Source organism: Panicum virgatum, chromosome 8K (genome assembly GCF_016808335.1).
Source record: "Panicum virgatum strain AP13 chromosome 8K, P.virgatum_v5, whole genome shotgun sequence".
NCBI classification, from domain to species: domain Eukaryota; kingdom Viridiplantae; phylum Streptophyta; class Magnoliopsida; order Poales; family Poaceae; genus Panicum; species Panicum virgatum.
In genome coordinates, this window is record NC_053143.1 from 53,507,376 (window position 1) to 53,525,942 (window position 18,567).

Sequence of the window (18,567 nt, forward strand, 5' to 3'; positions counted from 1 at the left end):
GGCAACCACCGCGGGCGAGGAAGATGGTGGTTGTGCCAAGAAAAGAATATTTTTCCTGTTTTTTTCTTTTTCTTTCTTCTGTCATTGTTTTGGGGAAAATAAAACTTTTTTTTTCTGGACTTACTTAAGGAACAACCATTTCATCATTTTCTTGTAAGCTTAAGCATTTTGGAATTAGAGTAATAATGCGTGGTTTTCTAATAAGAGAGACAAAGGCTGGGGGAGAGGACTGTTAACTGCTGCCTGACAGTTTGCGCAGCCTGCAGTGTAGGGCTGCAGTTTTTCCTATGCTGCATGTGAGTAGTAAAAGGGGGATATTTGCACTAGTGTTCGTGGTACAGTCAATCGCTGAAGGTTGTTGTTGGGTGCTGGATTTTGGTGGCACTGTTATAAAAGATAAATAAATCAGGAATTGAATCGCTGCGAAAGGCAGGTAAACTGGCTGGCTGGTAAATCAATGTGTGCCAAGGACAGATCACGGCATCCATGATTAGTAACCGCCCTGGTACTGGACCCAGGATTTGCAGAAGATGATGCTACTCAGTACTTGTTCATGGATTTAACAAGGAACATGGATTAAAGGCTGGTACATAAATTAGTGTGTGGTTTACCTGCAGATTAAATTACCATGGAGGATAAGGTACCAGTTGCAGCAGAGGAGGGCAGAGCAGAGTATCTTGTGTTGCAAGGGAAAAGAAAAGGTAATAATAATATGGAAACAGAGGAGCCTTTCCCACATGCAATGGACATCACCATCCTGTCACCATTCCCATCTTCTTTCATCCAGAAGCCCTCTTTAACCATTCCTTGATGTCATGTACGACTAGTGTGCGCTCGCCGTTGATCCTTGCGTGTGGTTTGGTGATTCCCGTTCTTAAATGGTCAGATTTAGCGGGCAGCCAACCTGCTACGGCGAAGTACAGAACAGGTTTTCTCCAGCAATGGTAGTAGCGGTTGGTCATCCAATACTGGCGTGCATCAAAATGTCTTTGATGTCACCTAACGCCTTTTACAACAACGGTTCAGCATAGAATAATTGCAGCACACAACTTCTGGTTTCTGAACCTAGTCTTAACCTGATTAGGCTCTTAACAGGGGTCTAGGAAAAAGAAGAGAGAGAGGTTAATCACGTGATTAGAAAAGCTTATCCATTCGCAAAATGGTCGTTTGTCTTTACTACCCTGAAGAAGAAGATTTGCTGCAGCCTGCATCAGAGAGGTGAAAAGCACCTGTGAGCAATTAGCAGCTTTCACTGCAAGAATCACTTGCCGATTGGACCAACCCAGAGGATAAGAATAAGATAGCAGCGTTGATGAGATTGACAGCTTCGTCGAGACGGCCGGCCGGTCTTCCTGCCACGGAGCTCCGCTCGCTTTCTTGACGCTGATGCGATCCAAACCATGGGAGGAAAGCAGAGACGAGCAGGACGGTCAGAAAGCGAGAGGAGCTAGAGAGCGTCACCATCGGATCGGAGCAGATGGGTCGTCGTCGAACGGCCGCTGCTAAGGCTAAAATGGCAAAAGGAATCAGGCAGGTGAAAACGATTTCAGATGGAAACAAAGACAAAGCAGTGTCAGCCTGTCAGGGTTAAGCAAGTCGTCGTGTGCAAATTAGCGTGCCTTGCAAGGCTCTGCTTGCATGCCTCGTTTGGTTCATGCTAGTGACTAGCACGTGTGTTTTTCGAAAAAAGAATCTCACATCCATGAAGTATTAAATGAAATCTATTTGCAAAACCCTTTTAGGATGTGAGTAACTTTTCGCGACGAATCTAATGATGGTAATTAATTCATAATTGGCTACAGTGATGCTACAATAACCATCCTCTAATCACGCGGCCAAAGACCTCATTAGATTCTTCAGGGTTCCTAGCGCAGGGGTTCTGAAATTTGTTTTGTAAAATGGCTTTATTTAACACCGTAATTAGTGGTCAAAGTTTTCTAGTACTTCCTAGTGCAGGGAACCAAACAGGGCCGACTAACCCCTTATTTGTCTTCCTTGTCAAAGGAAGAAAATCCCTTTGTCTTCTTTTTTACAAGGGTTCTTAAGTTCTTTACCCTTGCGTTGAAGCCTGGTAAATGCAAGGCATCACAAAGCCTACATAGACGACTGCCTTTTCCATGGCAGCTCTAAATTTAAATTGCATGGTGCAAATTAGCTGATGAGGCTATCCTCAAAAAAAAAAAACTATCTCAAGCTTTATAGAAAAGCAGGAATTTCTCATGATGATGTGGTCGCTGACTGTATGACATTCTTGCGAAAATCGTATGGCGTCTCTCTCTTTTCCCCCATCCAAACAGTAATCACGATCCGCTCTTCATTCCTTTCTCAGTTCCATCATGTGCTCGCCACCACTTGAGACTGGATTCCTTGGTGCCTTTCGACGCATGGGCTCTCCTCTTTCAGCTGACAGACACTCCGATACGATCCCTCTAGGAAAAGGAGAGGGGAGGAAATGGTCACGAACCCTTCTTTCTGCTGCTGAAGGGGTCCCTTTGCTCGCTGCACTAGCTACAGTAGCGGTATCAGCTGCTATTCACTTAGGACAGCGGTTAGATCCAAGAGCTGGGGTTGGTCTGTATTTATGGGGGTGACGACGCATTGTCAAAGCAGGCCCAAGATAGGTACAGTGTCGTCAAGAGGGTTAAAAATAGGCTCTCTAGAGCAGGTGCCAACACCAAGGGGCAGGTGGGTACCCTCTCCTACGTTGATGAGAGACCGAGAGGATTCCATTTCCACACCTCCACTTCCCAACCCAACCCAACTGGAGCAGGATTGCTTCAGCTCGTGGAACTCAGGCAGCCGAGGTCGCTGTAGTACAGCCCGTGTGACGCCGACCGGTGGGCCCCGGTGCCGAGCCAATCAGTCAGGCAGACGATGCCATACGTACACGGTACGCCTCCGCCATGGCCCATACCGCACGTACAGTACAGGGCCTCCTGTAGCCAAGCAGTTGGCAATGGCCATGGTCCATGGACGAGCTTGAGTGAAGCAGACTGGATCGAGGGATGGGAGTGATGGATGATGATGACTGGTACCAGGCTAGCTAGCTGTGTGTCTACTCTTATCCGCTATGATCCGTCGGGCAAGTTGGGTGCGTGATGGGGTCGACGCCTGATGCTTGCCAGATCGGTGATCAGGTCAGTTGACCATCCGTCAGTCTCGTGTAGGAGCATGAATTTGTGAATTGTGCTCACGGCTCCAGCTTTCTGCCTGCCTGCCGCCGCCGAGAGGTGATGCTGCATTGCATTGCATTGTCGATGGAGAGTTTTGGGTTGGGGGACAGAAGAACGTCGCTCTCCATGAATCTGTTGGGTTGGATAGAATCATATCAGAAGCAGATGGTTAGCACAAGTTTGCCACAAGAAAAGAAAAGAAAAAAAAGAACTTGAATACGTTATTTTTGTTTGGATGTATTTATCCTTCCATTCCAAGAAGCTGCAGCATCGCCGCATACACCGTTCTTGTAAATCTGTGCAAAAAAAGGAAAAAAATGTTTTTTTGAGGAATCAGTGCAAATAATTTTTTTGAGATTATTAGTGCAAATAATTGATAAAGAAAAACCCTGATGCTCGTTTCATTCAGACGGATATCAGGCCCAGCCCAACTAAAGTTGGTTGGCGTTGTTAAAAGCAAGGTAAGGCCCAGTGATGTTAGGCTAGCCCGTCTATTCGGCCCAAGCCAAATCCCGAGCACAGAACTTCGTTTCCGTCAGAGGGAGAGAGCGCTCTAAAAACTCGTGCTCATGTACACGCCAATCCCGATAAAAAAAGAAGAAGCATGAGCGCCAATAGTACACGCCAGTGATGTTAGGATTATTTTTTTCTGCTAAACTTTAGCTCTCAAAATAACTTTTGACTATTTCTCCAAACAAGATCAAAATCATGCCCTTTACTACTTGAAGTTGCATACATGCTCGTTCTATATATAGGTGTTGGTAGACAAGATGCCTTATGCAGCTGGCTAGTGTTATCGGGGAAAAGTTTGTGGATCAAGGTTCAAATCCTTAGATCACATTATTTTTATATATAGGTGCTGGTGCTTGGACGTACAATCATTAAATTTATTATTTGTTTTTAGTTAAATAAATTATTTTTATCATTGTTTACTTCAGCAATGCATATTCCTATCTCATCATGAATTTACATGTGGCCTATATGGATGTAGAAACGCATAATTTCAGAAAGAATTTCGCAAGTTCCCAACAGAACAAGCTTCAAGCTTTCGCCAAAAAAAAAAAAACTTCAGGCGAGACGGAGCTGCTTCTAGCAGCTAATGGATCAGTAGACGACCAGACAGCTCGAGTGCTCGACCGATCCTGGAAAGCGAAAGACCAAAACGCCCCCCACAAAATCACCTGATGCTACGACAAGCTGCCTCTCCAGCCACTTCTCATTTCTTTCACCAGGTTCCTCCAGACTACACGACCTGGCATCAGCCACCACCACCAGAGCAACATCAGATGAGGTTCTGCAAATATTTTCTCTGTATCATTCGATTGCCTCTTACAAACTTTTGTTCCTTCTCTCCCATCTCTGATCTCCTTTTTAGAAACAAATAGCATCTGAATTTACTTGTTAGCCGTCTCGGATCACTGATACAGTCAGAGCAGGAGAGGGCGGATAAGCCTGCAGCAGGAGCAACCATGAGCACCATGAAGTTCTGCCGGGAATGGTGAGCTGATTGATGGCCGATTGATTCATATGTTCAGCCAGTTAACCCCTTTCCTGATTGTTTTTTTCCCCAAGAGGTGATTTGTTCATGAACAAAGCTCTCTGTTTTTTTAATGGGTGCATGGATGCAGAAACAACATACTGTACCCCAAGGAGGACAGGGAGAACAAGGTGCTTCTCTATGCCTGCAGGAACTGTGATAATCAGGTTACCTGATTCTCCATCCATATTTACCTTTCCCTAATCCATTATCTGCTCAAAGATTTGATATTATCTTTCAAATTCCGCAAAACTACTAACTTTTAGGTCCAGAGCATCTGAATTTAAGAGCAGTCACTTTGAAGTCTGAACTTGTTCTCAATGTCGTGGCCCTGCAAGTACCCTGTCTGAAACTCTGCTCTCTGCAGGAGGTGTCCCTCAGCAACTGAGTGTACCGGAACGTGGTTGACCACGCCGCCCGCGAGTTCACGCAGGTGCTCTTCGAGGACGTCGCCTCCGACCCCACCCTACCGCGCACCAAGTCCGTCCGCTGCGCCGCCTGCGGCCACGGCGAGGCCGTCTTCTTCCAGGTCAGCACCATGTGTGATGCCTGTCTTCTTCAGTTTGTTCAGAGTTTCATAGTCCCGGCCTGACCTGACAGCCACCACCACCATGCTTTGATTCGTTGGCGCAGGCGACGGCGAGGGGCGAGGAAGGCATGACGGTCTTCTTCGTCTGCTGCAACCCCAGCTGCGGCCACCGTTGGAGGGACTGAAATGGTGACCAGATGCTTCAGCTGGTTGCTGCAGGAGAACAAAAACTTCATCGAATGGATTGTAACTTGCAGCAAGAGATTCATGGTTTGCTTCTTGTGTCGTGGTTCAGGAAATGGTAATCAGTTGACGGAATTCAGAACTCATGCTAAGATTCCGGGATCGATGACATGACTAGTTGAGTAGGAAATTTGTTCAGTCGCAGAGCTTTGTGCCCGCTCCATGTCTGGCCAGGCATCACCCGGCCGGTCCCTTCGCCTCTGGAGTCCGGAAATGGGCAGCTGCAGGGCCGTGGCCATGGCTAGATGCAAGCAGGTGCGGCGATGAGTCCTCCAGGAATAAGGGGATGGAAATGAGGTGCGGCCGGATTGCGGTGCTGCTCCAGCGAGCGGCGCGCGGCATCAGGCAGATGCGGTGTTTCTTGTCAGAACAGACACAGCCACGTTGGCCGCCTCTTTGGGCTCCGAGCACCGCCAGTCCACGCTATCTGATGAGCACCATCAGTTCTGCCACGCGTAGCGCTTCCTACCGTTGAGCTCCACCTCGACACGTAGACACAATAGCTCAAGCAAGCAAGCTCTGCGCCATCTTCCTTCACAAATCCATTGGCCACATGCTTGGTCGAGCGCGCAATAGTGATTGTGACGCGCCACGATTCAAATTTTTTTGTGCGGTGTTAATACTAATTAAAAATATTAAATATAGACTAATTAGAAGTATTAAATATAAATTAATTATAAAATTAATTGCATAAATGTAGGCTAATTGATGAGATGGACATATTAAGCCTAATTAATCCATTATTAGTAAATACTTATACTGTCGCACAACATGGTCAAATCATAGGCTAACTAGACTTAATATATTTGTCTCGCGAATTAGTCTCCATTTATGCAATTGATTTTTAGTCTATATTTAATATTTCTAATTTGTATCCAAATATCCGATGTGATAGGAAGTAAAGTTTAGTTGGGGGTATGAAACACCCCCAAAGATTGCATCCGAAAACGACAAGTTCGAATTGCGAGCTCTAATTGCCGCTTAAACTATGACTTACTCCCTCCATCTTGAAAAGAATGCAATTTTAGCTGCCTGGACAAGTATTTGTCCAGATGCATAGTCAAAATTGTATTTAAATTATTACTTACTTCCTTCGCCCCAATAATAATGCAATTTTGGATGATCTAGGTAAGTGTTTGTCTAGATGCTTAGTTAGAATTGTATTTATTTTAGGACGGATAAATGTTTGTCTAGATGCTTAGTTAAAATTATATTTATTTTAGGGCAGAAGGAGTATTTTTTATAAAAAAATTAATAATGATCTCATGTTTTACCAAAATAAGGGTACCATTTTTTTCTGAGAAAAAAGTACTCATCAGCCGTAAATGAAAAATGAGTACCACCACCAACTTCCTGTACTGTTTTGAAAAGAAAAAAAAAATCTCAACTGTAATAGCGAGCGACAGACATGAAAAGGAGACTGGCTCCTCAGCTAGGTGGGGTTTTCTCTGCCAGAAGGGGCAGGGCCGATCGCATTGAGATTCAGTGACTTCTGAAGGCAAGTCAAGTCACTGAGTACTGTAGCGGTGACTTATCATTCTTTGAGAGCCGTCCATTTCGTGATCGACGGTGAGATCTGTGTAAACAGTATCCGTGCTACAGTATTAAACCGTATCCGCGGTAGGATTGAGATTCAGTGACTTGCCGGGCCGATCAAGCCGCGCAGAGGAGAGATCGACCCCCGGCCCCCACCTCGGGGCGGCGATGGCCGCCGGCGACACCGCGACGGTCTTCCTGGAGACGACCCTCGGCACCCGCATCGTCGTCTCCTTCCCCGCCGGCGCTACCACCGTCGCCGACCTCAAGGGTGCGTGCCTCTCCATCTCCTCCCCATTCTCTAGAAAAAAAAATCCGCATTTTTCTTTATTTGCTTCTCGCTTGCTGCGATTCTACGCAAATCGATCTCCTTCCCCCCACGAATTTGTAAGAAATCTTCAAATTTTGTGCGGCGTGGTTGGAAAACTCACGAGCTGAAAACCCCATTCCCCCAAATTGTACGCGCAGGCCGAGTGAGCGCGGAGCACGCCGCCTGTTTCCCCCGCACCGGGCCAATCGCCGTCACGTCCTTGCAGGTATGGTGCCTGCCGCAATGACAATGCGGATGTGCAAAGGCTCAATCTTTGGCTGCCAATTTCGTTTCGGTTGCCTTGTTCGTGAAATTTGGGTGAATCCCGTTGCGGGGAATTTCGTTTCCTTTGGTTTCATCCATTGGCCGCTGCTTCGTTTTGCAGGTTAAGCTCGATGGCTCCTGGTTTCAGCTCACCGATTCTATGCCTGTGCGAGCTGCTTTCGAGTGGGTTAAGGGGCCCTGGCGCCTCCTGGCTGAGGCTCATGAGCTTCGCTCTCATCCGCTTGCTCGCAAGGATGCCAAGTGTGGAACTAGTGATGCTGAACCAAGTGCTGGCCGTCCTCTCATCTCCGAGAACCCCACGCAGACGCAGTACTTGTTGCCTCCTGCAGGGTCTCAGGGAGGTGTCAGTCTTGCCTCTGGTGGTGGCGTCAGTGACACCCCACAGATAAATCAGCAGGATAAACCTCAGGAAGGTGATGAGCATGCCTTGGGTCAGGGCAAAGATGGAACTACCATGCCACAGAAAAGTTCAGATCTTGATTTAGCCGCAGGCGACAGTGACACCCTACTGCCGAACCAGGAGGACAAACCTCAGGAATGTCTTGATCTTGCCTCTGGTCAGATCGAGGATGGAATTACCATGCCTCAAGAAAGTTCAGATATTGATTTAGCTACAGGCAACAGTGGCACCCCACTGGCAAACCAGGAGGACAAACCTCAGGGATGTGTTGAGCATGCCTCCGGTCAGCTCGAAGATGGAATTACCATGCCTCAAGAAAGTTCAGATATTGATTTAGCCACAGGCGACAATGGTACCCCACTGGCAAACCAGGAGGACAAACCTCAGGAATGTGTTGAGCATGCCTCCGGTCAGCTCGAAGATGGAATTACCATGCCTCAAGAAAGTTCAGATATTGATTTAGCCACAGGCGACAATGGCACCCCACTGGCAAACCAGGACAAACCTCAGGAATGTGTTGGGCATGCCTCCAGTCAGCTCGAAGATGGAATTTCCATGGCTCAAGAAAGTTCAGATATTAATTTAGCCACAGGAGACAGTGGCACCCCACTGGCAAACCAGGAGGACAAACCTCAGGAATGTGCTGAGCATGCTTCCGGCCAGCTCGAAGATGAAATCATCACGCCTCAAAAAAGTTCAGATTTTGACTTAGCAGCAGGCGACAGTGACGCCCCACCAATGAACCAGCAGGACAAATCTCATGATGCTGTTGACCATGCCTCTGTTCAGAGTGAAGATAAGCCTACCATGCATCAAGAAAGTTCAGACCTTGGTGCAGCAGTAGGCAAAGGGAATGGTCCTGTTGGGGGTCAACAAAAGGACATCATCACAGAACTAAGAGGGAAGAAACGTGTTAGGGAGGAAGATAAAGCCAATGAAAGCATCGTTGTAAACTGTGGTGACAATCTTTCCTCTCTTGCTAACTCCACTTGTAATGCTGAATTATCTAAGAAAAAGAGTTGTGTGACTGAGCAAGCAAAATTGAACAGTGTCCCCTTGCAATATGATTTGGAAGACCATTCACATGGTTTGGGGGAAAATCCCTCTGGTGGCCAGAAGGAGACCTCGACAGCTAGTGTGCATAATGTTGAAAGCAGAAACAATGAATCAGATATCCCACCTGGGATTGAGTCCATGGAAAGAGGAAAGTCTTCAGACAGAGAAGTGAAGACAAATAGAGGTGACGAGGAACCACGGATAGCTGGATGTGGTGGTGAAAGCAGCTGCAAAAGAACAGATGATCCACACTGTGTTGAATCGATGAAAGAAGATGTCAAGGGGCCAGTTTCCAATAGCCATTGTCATGACAAAGGGAAAAATGAAGGAGCCACATCAGATGATAACATAGAACGGATTTGTTTCAGAAGAAGGCACAAGCGGATTGTTGTGCGCAAAGTGCCTATAAGCAAGGCAATAAAGATATATCCTATCAGGTAAATCTGCTCTTTCCTTGAGATATAATGTGCTTATGGCTGTACACCAATAGTTTACTACATCAAGTAGTTAGAATATCTTATGTTTCTGCCCCATAAATGATCTTAAAAGCGAGCAATATAATTTTCAAACTATTATGAAAAGTTCTTGTACTTTAATGTTGAGCATGCAACCAGAGTCAATTCTATTCATGTACATACAAAATTATGGTTTAGGCGTCTTTCTCCCACCTGGAAGTTCTCGAATGCTTCAAATTTCATCATGTGTTTGGCTTCATGTTGATATAGGTGAACTGATCATGTTTTGATAGCCCTATTTGGACGCAGTGGTTTGAAGCTTAGTTCCAAGTGGAATTACTAGTTTAATAAACTAGGCATATTATAAGGGATATATAACTGTTTGAACTTTGAAGTAAAACTGTGAATAAATTCTGTGTTAAACTAAGTGTACAAAATGCACGAACGAGGTAGCAGGGATGGTATGGGTAGGAATTCATTGAATTCTTTGCTAATGTGTTATGCAAAGTGATAAGTTAGTTTAGCAAGTTATCTAGTCTGTTTGAATAATCCTAGTTGGTTGTCTATTTCCTAGTTTCTTAATTAGCTAGATGACACCTCTTAGATAAAGGTAGCCTAGTTTTTCTCAGGGGGTGAAGCAAATTGATCAAAGTTATCTGAAGGACCAGCATGGTCAGAGCCTCTTGGCGTAGTCACAAGCCCTGTTGATGAGGGCGACTGACACCATTATGTTCCACCAATACACCACCACCACCACCACCACCATTACTGATCTGCTGCCCTAATAAATGTGTATGAAATGTTGTAATGAAACATTAATGATATTTTTGCTGGCAAGTTGGGTAGGCTAGTTTGGGCACAGACTGAATTACCAAATGAGCCCTTTGAGAACACTTGCAAATTGAAAGACAAGCAAGGGAACTGCATTGTAAAGAGCTTCTGTATTGGGAAGGAAGGTTTACATGTGTAGTAGCATTGTCCTTTTGTAACTAGAAGTACCCTTTTGTCCCTAAATGTTATAGTAGTAATACTGAAGATATTCTGTTTATGGGGCTAGTAGTTCTACAGATGCTTATAAGGAATGGTCCACCAAATGCAACAAAAAATCTGGTATCGAACAACCAATGCATGTCAGACTGTATTCGAGGAAAAAATAGGTGGCAGTCAGGTCTATGCTATGGTCGGCGTCACGTATGAGAGAAGGAGGCCGCGACGTGGTTAAGGGCGCGGCTAGGGGCGCGCACCAAGCGGCCGTGACTTCCGCACCAGCTCTGGATTCCAGCGATCGGTTGAGTAATTGTAGGAGATGATTTGTTTCCTTGTTAGATAATTTGTTGCCTAGTTTGTTACCATGTGCCTATAAGGCCTAAACTTGTGGTCAATGGATAAACCAGCTGGAGATTGAGATCAATCTCTCCCGCTCTCTCTGCCTTCCACGCATCGCACCCACACGCCCACGCTGGACGCCGGGCAACCGATCGGCGTCTAGCAGCGCCGCCGCCAGGCCAGACGGCCTCGTCCTCCTCCCACCCACGATTACTTCCTTCGCAGTCGCTACGCCTCTGACAATCTGGTATCAGGGATGTCCAGCTCGATGCCTGCTAGCTCCGTTGATGCCACCACCACCTCCGCACCACCCTCCTCCACGCCCATCACCGCGCCGCCGCCCACTGCTGGTTTTGATACCCTGGCCGCGGCCATCTATGGCTTGCAGCGCCATGTGGGTCAACTAGCGACCCGTCTCTCCGTTCGGGACGGACCCCGGGAGTCGCCGCCGCCGTCGTACATGCCGTACGGCCTTCCGGGGTACGGCGGCATTCCTGCGCTCGGCCTCCACGGCGCCGGGCACGTTGCCTCCGCGCCGCCCGCGTCGTTCGTCGTGGTGCACGCCGAGGGGTCGACTTCGCTCCCTCACCCGTCCACAGCGGTGCCTATAACGCAAATCGCGTTCCCGCACTCGCCGTCCCCGATTCCCAACCTCGACGACCCCTCCCCGTACATGCCGTCATACGACGGCCACGCGGACACGCTGGGGGTGCCGTGCTACCACAAGCTCTCCTTCCCGACCTATGACGACAAGGAAGATCCCTTGGGATGGCTGAGCAAGTGCGACCACTTCTTCCGCGCCCAGCGCACGCCTGACGGCGACAAGGTGTGGCTCGCCTCGTTCCACATGAGCGGCGTGGCCTAGCACTGGTACTTCATGCTGGAACGCAACGGCGGCGACGTGAGCAACATCACATGGCCCTCATTCAAAGCGCTGTGCCAACAGCGTTTTGGGCCCGCTCTCGGTACCAACCACCTCTCCGACTTGGCGCGCCTTCCGTTCCCAGGCACGGTGGTGGGCTGCGTCGAGGCATTCCTGAGCCGGATGGCCCACGCCGGTCCGCTGTCCCCGTTGCAGCAGGTTCAGCTCTTCACCGGTGGCCTTCTGGATCCGATCCGCATCGACGTCGAGCTCCAGGCGCCGACCGATCTGCAGCGCGCCATGGGGTTGGCCCGGGCCAACGAGCGCCGCGCCGCGGCTCTCACTGGCGCGGGAACCGTCCGCGCGCAACGCCGGACTCCGCGCCCCCAGCCCCTACCGTTGCCATCGCCGCCGATCGCGTCTCCGACCCCGGCACCAGCCACGACGACGATCTAGGCCCCGCCGCGCCCACTCCGCCGTCTCTCACCGGCGGAGATGGCCGAACGCCGCTGCCAGGGTTTGTGCTTCAACTGCGACGAGCAGTACGTGCGCGGTCACAAGTGCCAGCGACTCTTCTACCTCGAGGTCACGGACGACGACGACGACACTGACCTGCCGGAGGAGACCGCGCACCAGGAGGAGCCGCCGCCGCTGATCTCGCTGCATGCGATCACCGGCATCCGCTCGGCCGACACCATGCATATCCGTGTCGCCATCGGCCCCCATGTGCTCACGGCCCTCCTCGACTCCGGTTCGATGACTCCAGCGGCGCTCGGGTGACTGTCGCCAACGGGGACCGCGTCACCTGCCGTGGCGTCGCGCGCAACGTCGCCATACGCGTCGACGACGACCACTTCCAGGTGGACTACTACGTGATCCCCCTCGACTGCTACGACTTGGTCCTTGGGGTGCAGTTCCTGCGTACCCTGGGGCCCATCCCGTGGCGTACCTCTGCCTGGCGTTCTGGCACCGGGACCGGCGTGTCATGTGGCACGGCCTCGGCTCGCCCCGCCAGGCCGACCAGGCGCAGCACCGCCTCCACGCCGTGCGCGCCACCGACGCAGACCTCCTCGACCGCCTGCTCGACTCCTTCGAGGACGTGTTCGCCACGCCGACGGGTCTACCGCCTCGCCGGGACTGCGACCACCGCATACACCTTCCGCCGGGCGCCACACCGGTCGCGGTCCGGCCCTACCGCTACCCTCAGCTCCAGAAGGATGAGCTGGAGGCTCAGTGCAACGCCATGCTGGAGCAAGTTATCATCCGGCCCAGCACGTCGCCGTTCTCCGCCCCGGTACTCCTCGTGCGCAAGGCCGACGGCACGTGGAGTTTCTGCGTCGACTACCGTGCCTTGAACGAGTGCACGGTGAAGGACAAGTTCCCGATCCCAGTGGTCGAGGAACTCCTCGACGAGCTGCATGACGCGCGCTTCTTCACCAAGCTGGATCTGCGCGCCGGCTACCACCAGGTGCGCGTCCACCCGGATGACATCGAGAAGACGGCGTTCCGCACCCACCACGGCCACTTCGAGTTCCTAGTGATGCCATTCGGCCTCACTAACGTGCCGGCCACATTCCAGAGCTTGATGAACGCTGTGCTTCGCCCCTTCCTCCGTAAGTGCGTCTTGGTGTTCTTCGATGACATCCTCATCTACAGCTTATCCTGGACGGAGCACCTCCAGCACCTACGCGCCGTCCTCACCGTCCTGCGCGACAACAAGCTCTGCGTCAAGCGTTCCAAGTGCGCCTTCGCCACCACCTCGGTCGTGTACTTGGGGCATGTGATCTCCTCGTCAGGCGTGGCCATGGATGGGGACAAGGTCGCTGCGGCTGCAACATGGCCGCAGCCGACGTCCGCGCGCTACGGGGCTTCCTCGGCCTCGCCGGCTACTATAGGCGCTTCATCAAGGACTTCGGTACTATCGCGGCGCCCCTGACGCAGCTGCTGCGCAAGGAGGGTTTTTCGTGGACCGCCGACGCCACGACGGCGTTCCGAGCGCTCCAGGCAGCGCTGTCCATGGCGCCGGTCCTACAGGTTCCCGACTACACCAAGCCCTTCATGGTGGACTGCGACGCCTCGGGGACGGGGTTTGGCGCCGTCCTGCACCAGGGTGCCGGACCCCTGGCCTTCTTCAGCAAGCCGTTCGCCGCTCGCCATCTGAAGGTGGCCGCCTATGAGTGCGAGTTGATCGGGCTCGTGCAGGCTGTCCGACATTGGCGGCCGTACCTATGGGGGCGTCGCTTTGTGGTCCGCACAGACCACTACGCCCTCAAATATATGCTGGATCAGCGCCTCTCGACAGTTCCTCAACATCAGTGGATTAGTAAGTTATTCGGCTTTGATTTTGCAGTGGAGTACAGGCCGGGGCGCCTGAACACGGTCGCGGACGCTCTGTCCCGCCGTGCACCAGAGGAGCCGCACTCGGCCATGCTCTCGGGGCCGACGTTCGCGCTGTACGACGACCTACGGCACGAGCTGCAGGAGGACGACCGGCTCCGCCACCTCCGCAACTCCATCGTCGCAGCCCATGGCGCTCCCTGGAGGCTCGACACCGGCCTCATCCTCTGCGGCACCCGCGTCTACGTGCCGCCCACCTCGCGCGCCTTGGCGGAGGTCCTCCAGCTCGCTCACACGGCGGGGCACGAAGGTGTGCAGCGCACGCTGCAGAGGCTGTGCCGCGACTTCGCCGTCGACCACGACCGCGCCGTGGTGCGCGACTTCGTCCGCGCGTGCTCCACCTATCAACGGAACAAGACGGAGGCGCTCCACCCCGCCGGTCTCCTCCAGCCGCTCGACGTGCCGTCGCAGATTTGGGCTGACATCGCCATGGACTTTGTGGAGGGTCTTCCCAAGGTCAACGGCAAGAGCGTCATTCTCACAGTGGTTGATCGGTTTTCGAAGTACGCTCACTTCATTCCGCTCGGCCACCCCTACACGGCGTCATCCGTTGCTCGCGCCTTCTTCACCGACATCGTCCGGCTACATGGGATGCCCGAGTCCATCGTCAGCGATCGTGATCCCGTGTTCACTGGACACGTCTGGCGTGATCTATTCAAGATGGCGGGCGTCAAGCCCCGCATGAGCACCGCGTTTCACCCCCAGACGGATGGCCAGTCCGAGGCGGCGAACAAGGCGATCGCCATGTACCTCCGCTGCATCACGGGAGATCGTCCTCGCGCTTGGCTCGAGTGGCTTCCATGGGCCGAGTACTGCTACAACACGGCCTTCCACTCCGCCTTGCGCGCGACACCGTTCCAGGTGGTCTACGGCCGGCCGCCGCCAGCCCTCCTTCCATATGAGCCGTCTTCGTCGCGCACGGCCACGGTGGACACTCTCTTGCAGGATCGAGATGCCTTCCTCGCCAACGTCCGTGACTGTCTGCTGCAGGCGCAGTCCTACGCCAAGCGCTACTACGACGCACATCATCGACCCCTGGAGTTCGACGTCAGCCCGTGGGTCTAGCTGCGGCTCCTCCACCGCCCCGCTCAGACCTTGGCTCCCGGCGCGCGTGGGAAGCTGGGCCCGCGCTATGCCGGGCCTTTCCAGGTGCTGGAACGCGTCGGCGACGTCGCCTACCGCCTGCAACTTCCGGACGGCGCCCGCATTCACAACGTCTTCCATGTCGGCGTCCTCAAGCTGTTCCATGGTACACCGCCGACATCTACACCGGCTCTGCCTCCTCTTCAGCAGGGACGTCTACTCCACGCGCCAGAACGGGTCCTGCGCTCTCAACTACGCCGTGGTGCTTGGCACGTTCTTGTTCTTTGGGCGGGCCTGCCCGAGAGCGAGGCGACGTGGGAGCCCGTGGACGCCATGCGCGAGGCCTTTCCCGACTTCCAGCTCGAGGACGAGCTGTTTCCGGAGGGAGGGAGAGATGTTATGGTCGGCGTCACGTATGAGAGAAGGAGGCCGCGACGTGGCTAAGAGCGCGGCCAGGGGCGCGCACCAGCTCTGGATTCCAGCGATCGGTTGAGTAATTGTAGGAGATGATTTGTTTCCTTGTTAGATGGTTTGTTGCCTAGTTTGTTACCATGTGCCTATGAGGCCTAAACTTGTGGTCAATGGATAAACCAGCTGGAGATTGAGATCAATCTCTCCCGCTCTCTCTGTCTTCCACGCATCGCACCCACACGCCCACGCTGGACGCCGGGCAACCGATCGGCGTCCAGCAGCGCCGCCGATTACTTCCTTCGCAGCCGCTACGCCTCTGACAGTCTACCTCATGCATCTCTAACTAAGGCTTCTGTAATCCTAAATTATATTGAACGGAACCATAAAGTATTGGACAAAAAGCAGTCATATGTTGAACAGAACCCTAAAGCACCACTTAAAATCTGTTTTGCTTCTGTGAATCCTTCACTGTTTATAACTGCTTGTGGTAGTTGTTTGGAAAATAACACGTCATTTATAATGTGAACCTCCCCCAAGAGGGAGGTGCTGTTGAGTAAAAATCTGTTATAAAAGCTTATGAATTAACTCAACCTGTCATATAAGAAGCAACTTTCAAAGCTCAGCAAGACAAAGGAAAAATTGAACAGGGGGCAGGGTTATGAATTCCGACCAAGAAGGAAAAACTGAACAGGGTTTGGGGTTATGAATTCCGACCAAGATCCGATGGTCATTGATAATTAACAGAGGGGTTGCAATTTCAGGAAAAGAGTAAAAAAAAAAATGAGTAAGCTCTAAAGGTTATATGAAGACTAGGAGGTTATTTGCAGATTTAGAGATATTGTGGACTAGGGGTTTATTATGTCTATGCGCAAGTGACCGCATGGGGGTAACCCTTATTGGTATCCATCCACTCCTTTGCCTATTTCATGACTGGTGGTGATAGCTAACATCCGTAAGACGCTTACTGAAAGTTGGAACAGAAAAAAGGGAATCGTATGGTGAGGAATTCACTGAAGTCTTAACTAATGTGTGCGGAATAGTGTAATCAAACTTTTGAGTTTTTGTTGCCAAATTTCCCTTTGGCTAGTTTATGCACAAAACAGAGTACCTTGACAACACTAGGAAACTGCCAGACAAGCAAATGGAACTGCATTGCAAATAAAAGTAGATATTTGTGTGTCAGGAAGGTTTACATGTATAGTAGCATTATCATTCAGCAGCTACAAAAAAAAAAAAAAAAATCAAAAGGTCTTTGCTGAAGCTTACTTTCTTTGGCTTAAATGCTTGAGGTGTTTTTCAATTTTGTGTAGTCATGGCCATACATCACTTGAAATGAGATGTCGTGTATAAAAATTGGAAATGGAGAATTGATGTGATTGTGAGAATGCACTTTTGCTGATTTGCAATGCATTCATTTTTCAGCCATTCTTTTGGAGTTCATGAAGTGGACGAATGGGATCAGCTTGCTGACACGTGCTGTATCTTTTGATTCGAATCCAAGTTAAGGAAATATTTAATTACTCTTCTTGTTTCTTCAGGTGTTAATATTATCTCACCTGGATGATTTTGCACAAGAACAGGTTGCTGAGAAAGCTGAGGACAATTGAGAGAAAATGGCAAATGGTTTTGAGTATAACCATGCATCTGAACCAGTGCATTAGTGAGTGTTTCATCAAGTAACAGTTGGAACCTGAGTTGTACCCAAGTTGTATTCAAATGGTTGTACGTGTAGCATGGTCACCAAGAAGCTCAATAGCATCTGCCCCTCTAAACTCATGATCCAATGGTGTAGTTCATTAGGTTATTTAAGGTATAATTCCAATTTCTGATGAACTTCTTACTACGGTCATTCAAGACCATGGTATAAGATGCTCAATTGCTCATCATGGCTGACTTATGGAGCTTGATGCAACTTAAACAATCTATATTTAGCTGGAATGTCCTCATCGGTTTATTGCTGTATCAATTTTATGTCAACCTGATTTTGTTCATGAACTTCCTTCTAGGATTTTTTTGGCAACTGTTTTGTACTGATAGATATCTGGTAAATCTCTGTATTACATACATCACTGTGAGTTCTTGCAAAGAAACTTACAACACGCTGATGCAAGTGCTTATGCTGTAGAAACCGAAGAAGCCCACTCAGGTCTGCTGGCATAGGATATTCTTCAGTCATCACCATAGATCATTCATTTATTCTCGTGCTCTGTCCTGCGTGTTGCCCACTTTTTACAGCTCTCTAAATTAATTGCATCATATATTACAGAATTATCTAGAAGAACTAGAACATTGCGCGGCGTTGCCGCGCAGAAATATGCCCTCCAGTTCAGTTTTATTTTAAGAAATTGAACTGCAAAAAGTCCAGGGGGATTTTCGTAAAATTGGTAGACTGCGCGGGTTATTTGGTAAATTAGGCGTCGACGGAGTACCGGTCGATTACTGTAAAGTTCAAGGGGTTTTTCATAAAATTGATGAACTTCAGAATCATTTTAACAAAGTCTAGGGTTTTTTTTACAAAATTCACGGAGTACGGCACGGTTACTAAAAGTTCAGAGATTTTTTTCGTAAAGTAAGGCTCCACGAAGTCCAAGGGGTTTTCCATTAAATTGATGGACTCCGTGTTTATTTTAACAAAGCTCGAGGTTTTTTTTTGCAAAATTTATGTCTCTATCTATTCCTGACCGTCAGATCGCAATCCGACGGCCGATGTTTTCCGGCCTACGTGGTCCATCTCCCTGGCGAGGACCGCGACGCAGTTTCAGTAAAGAAAGATGTGTGCTGGAATTAATACTGCAACAGAAACATAATAAGCATAAAACCGTTACAAGGAAAAAAAATCTGGCACATCTCTCTAAATTAATTGCATCATATATTACAGAATTATCTAAACGAATGTGTACTGGAATTAATACTGCAATGGGAACATAATAAGCATAAAACCACAGGTAATTTCATCTATGGGAC

At 49.9% G+C, this 18,567-nt stretch overlaps 1 protein-coding gene and 1 pseudogene across 3 annotated transcripts; both read left to right on the plus strand.

Annotated features, from left to right (window-relative positions):
- Nucleotides 1-4,296: 4,296 nt before the first annotated feature.
- LOC120646406 lies at nt 4,297-5,512 on the plus strand (annotated as a pseudogene).
- Nucleotides 5,513-7,117: 1,605 nt separating this feature from the next.
- LOC120645236 (dextranase) lies at nt 7,118-17,623 on the plus strand. 3 transcript variants are annotated; one of them, XM_039922037.1, is made up of 5 exons: nt 7,118-7,289; nt 7,487-7,554; nt 7,714-9,506; nt 17,026-17,104; nt 17,184-17,623. In XM_039922037.1, exons 1-4 carry the CDS (start codon nt 7,187-7,189, stop codon nt 17,090-17,092), a joined length of 2,031 nt encoding a protein of 676 aa, XP_039777971.1. In that variant the 5' UTR covers nt 7,118-7,186; the 3' UTR covers nt 17,093-17,104; nt 17,184-17,623. The 3 variants fall into 3 exon arrangements, with proteins under 3 accessions (XP_039777971.1, XP_039777972.1, XP_039777973.1); XM_039922038.1 differs by lacking the exon at nt 17,026-17,104 and having other exon boundaries at nt 17,142-17,623; XM_039922039.1 differs by lacking the exons at nt 17,026-17,104; nt 17,184-17,623 and adding an exon at nt 10,154-10,457.
- The last annotated feature ends 944 nt before the right edge of the window (nt 17,624-18,567 follow it).

Bases quoted from the DNA above. Each gene is read 5' to 3' on its own strand.
- LOC120645236 (XM_039922037.1), top strand. From the start codon at position 7,187: ATGGCCGCCGGCGACACCGCGACGGTCTTCCTGGAGACGACCCTCGGC. The intron at 7,290-7,486 runs GTGCGTGCCTCT...TTGTACGCGCAG, and splicing joins CACCGTCGCCGACCTCAAGG to GCCGAGTGAGCGCGGAGCAC. The intron at 9,507-17,025 runs GTAAATCTGCTC...TTCATTTTTCAG, and splicing joins ATAAAGATATATCCTATCAG to CCATTCTTTTGGAGTTCATG.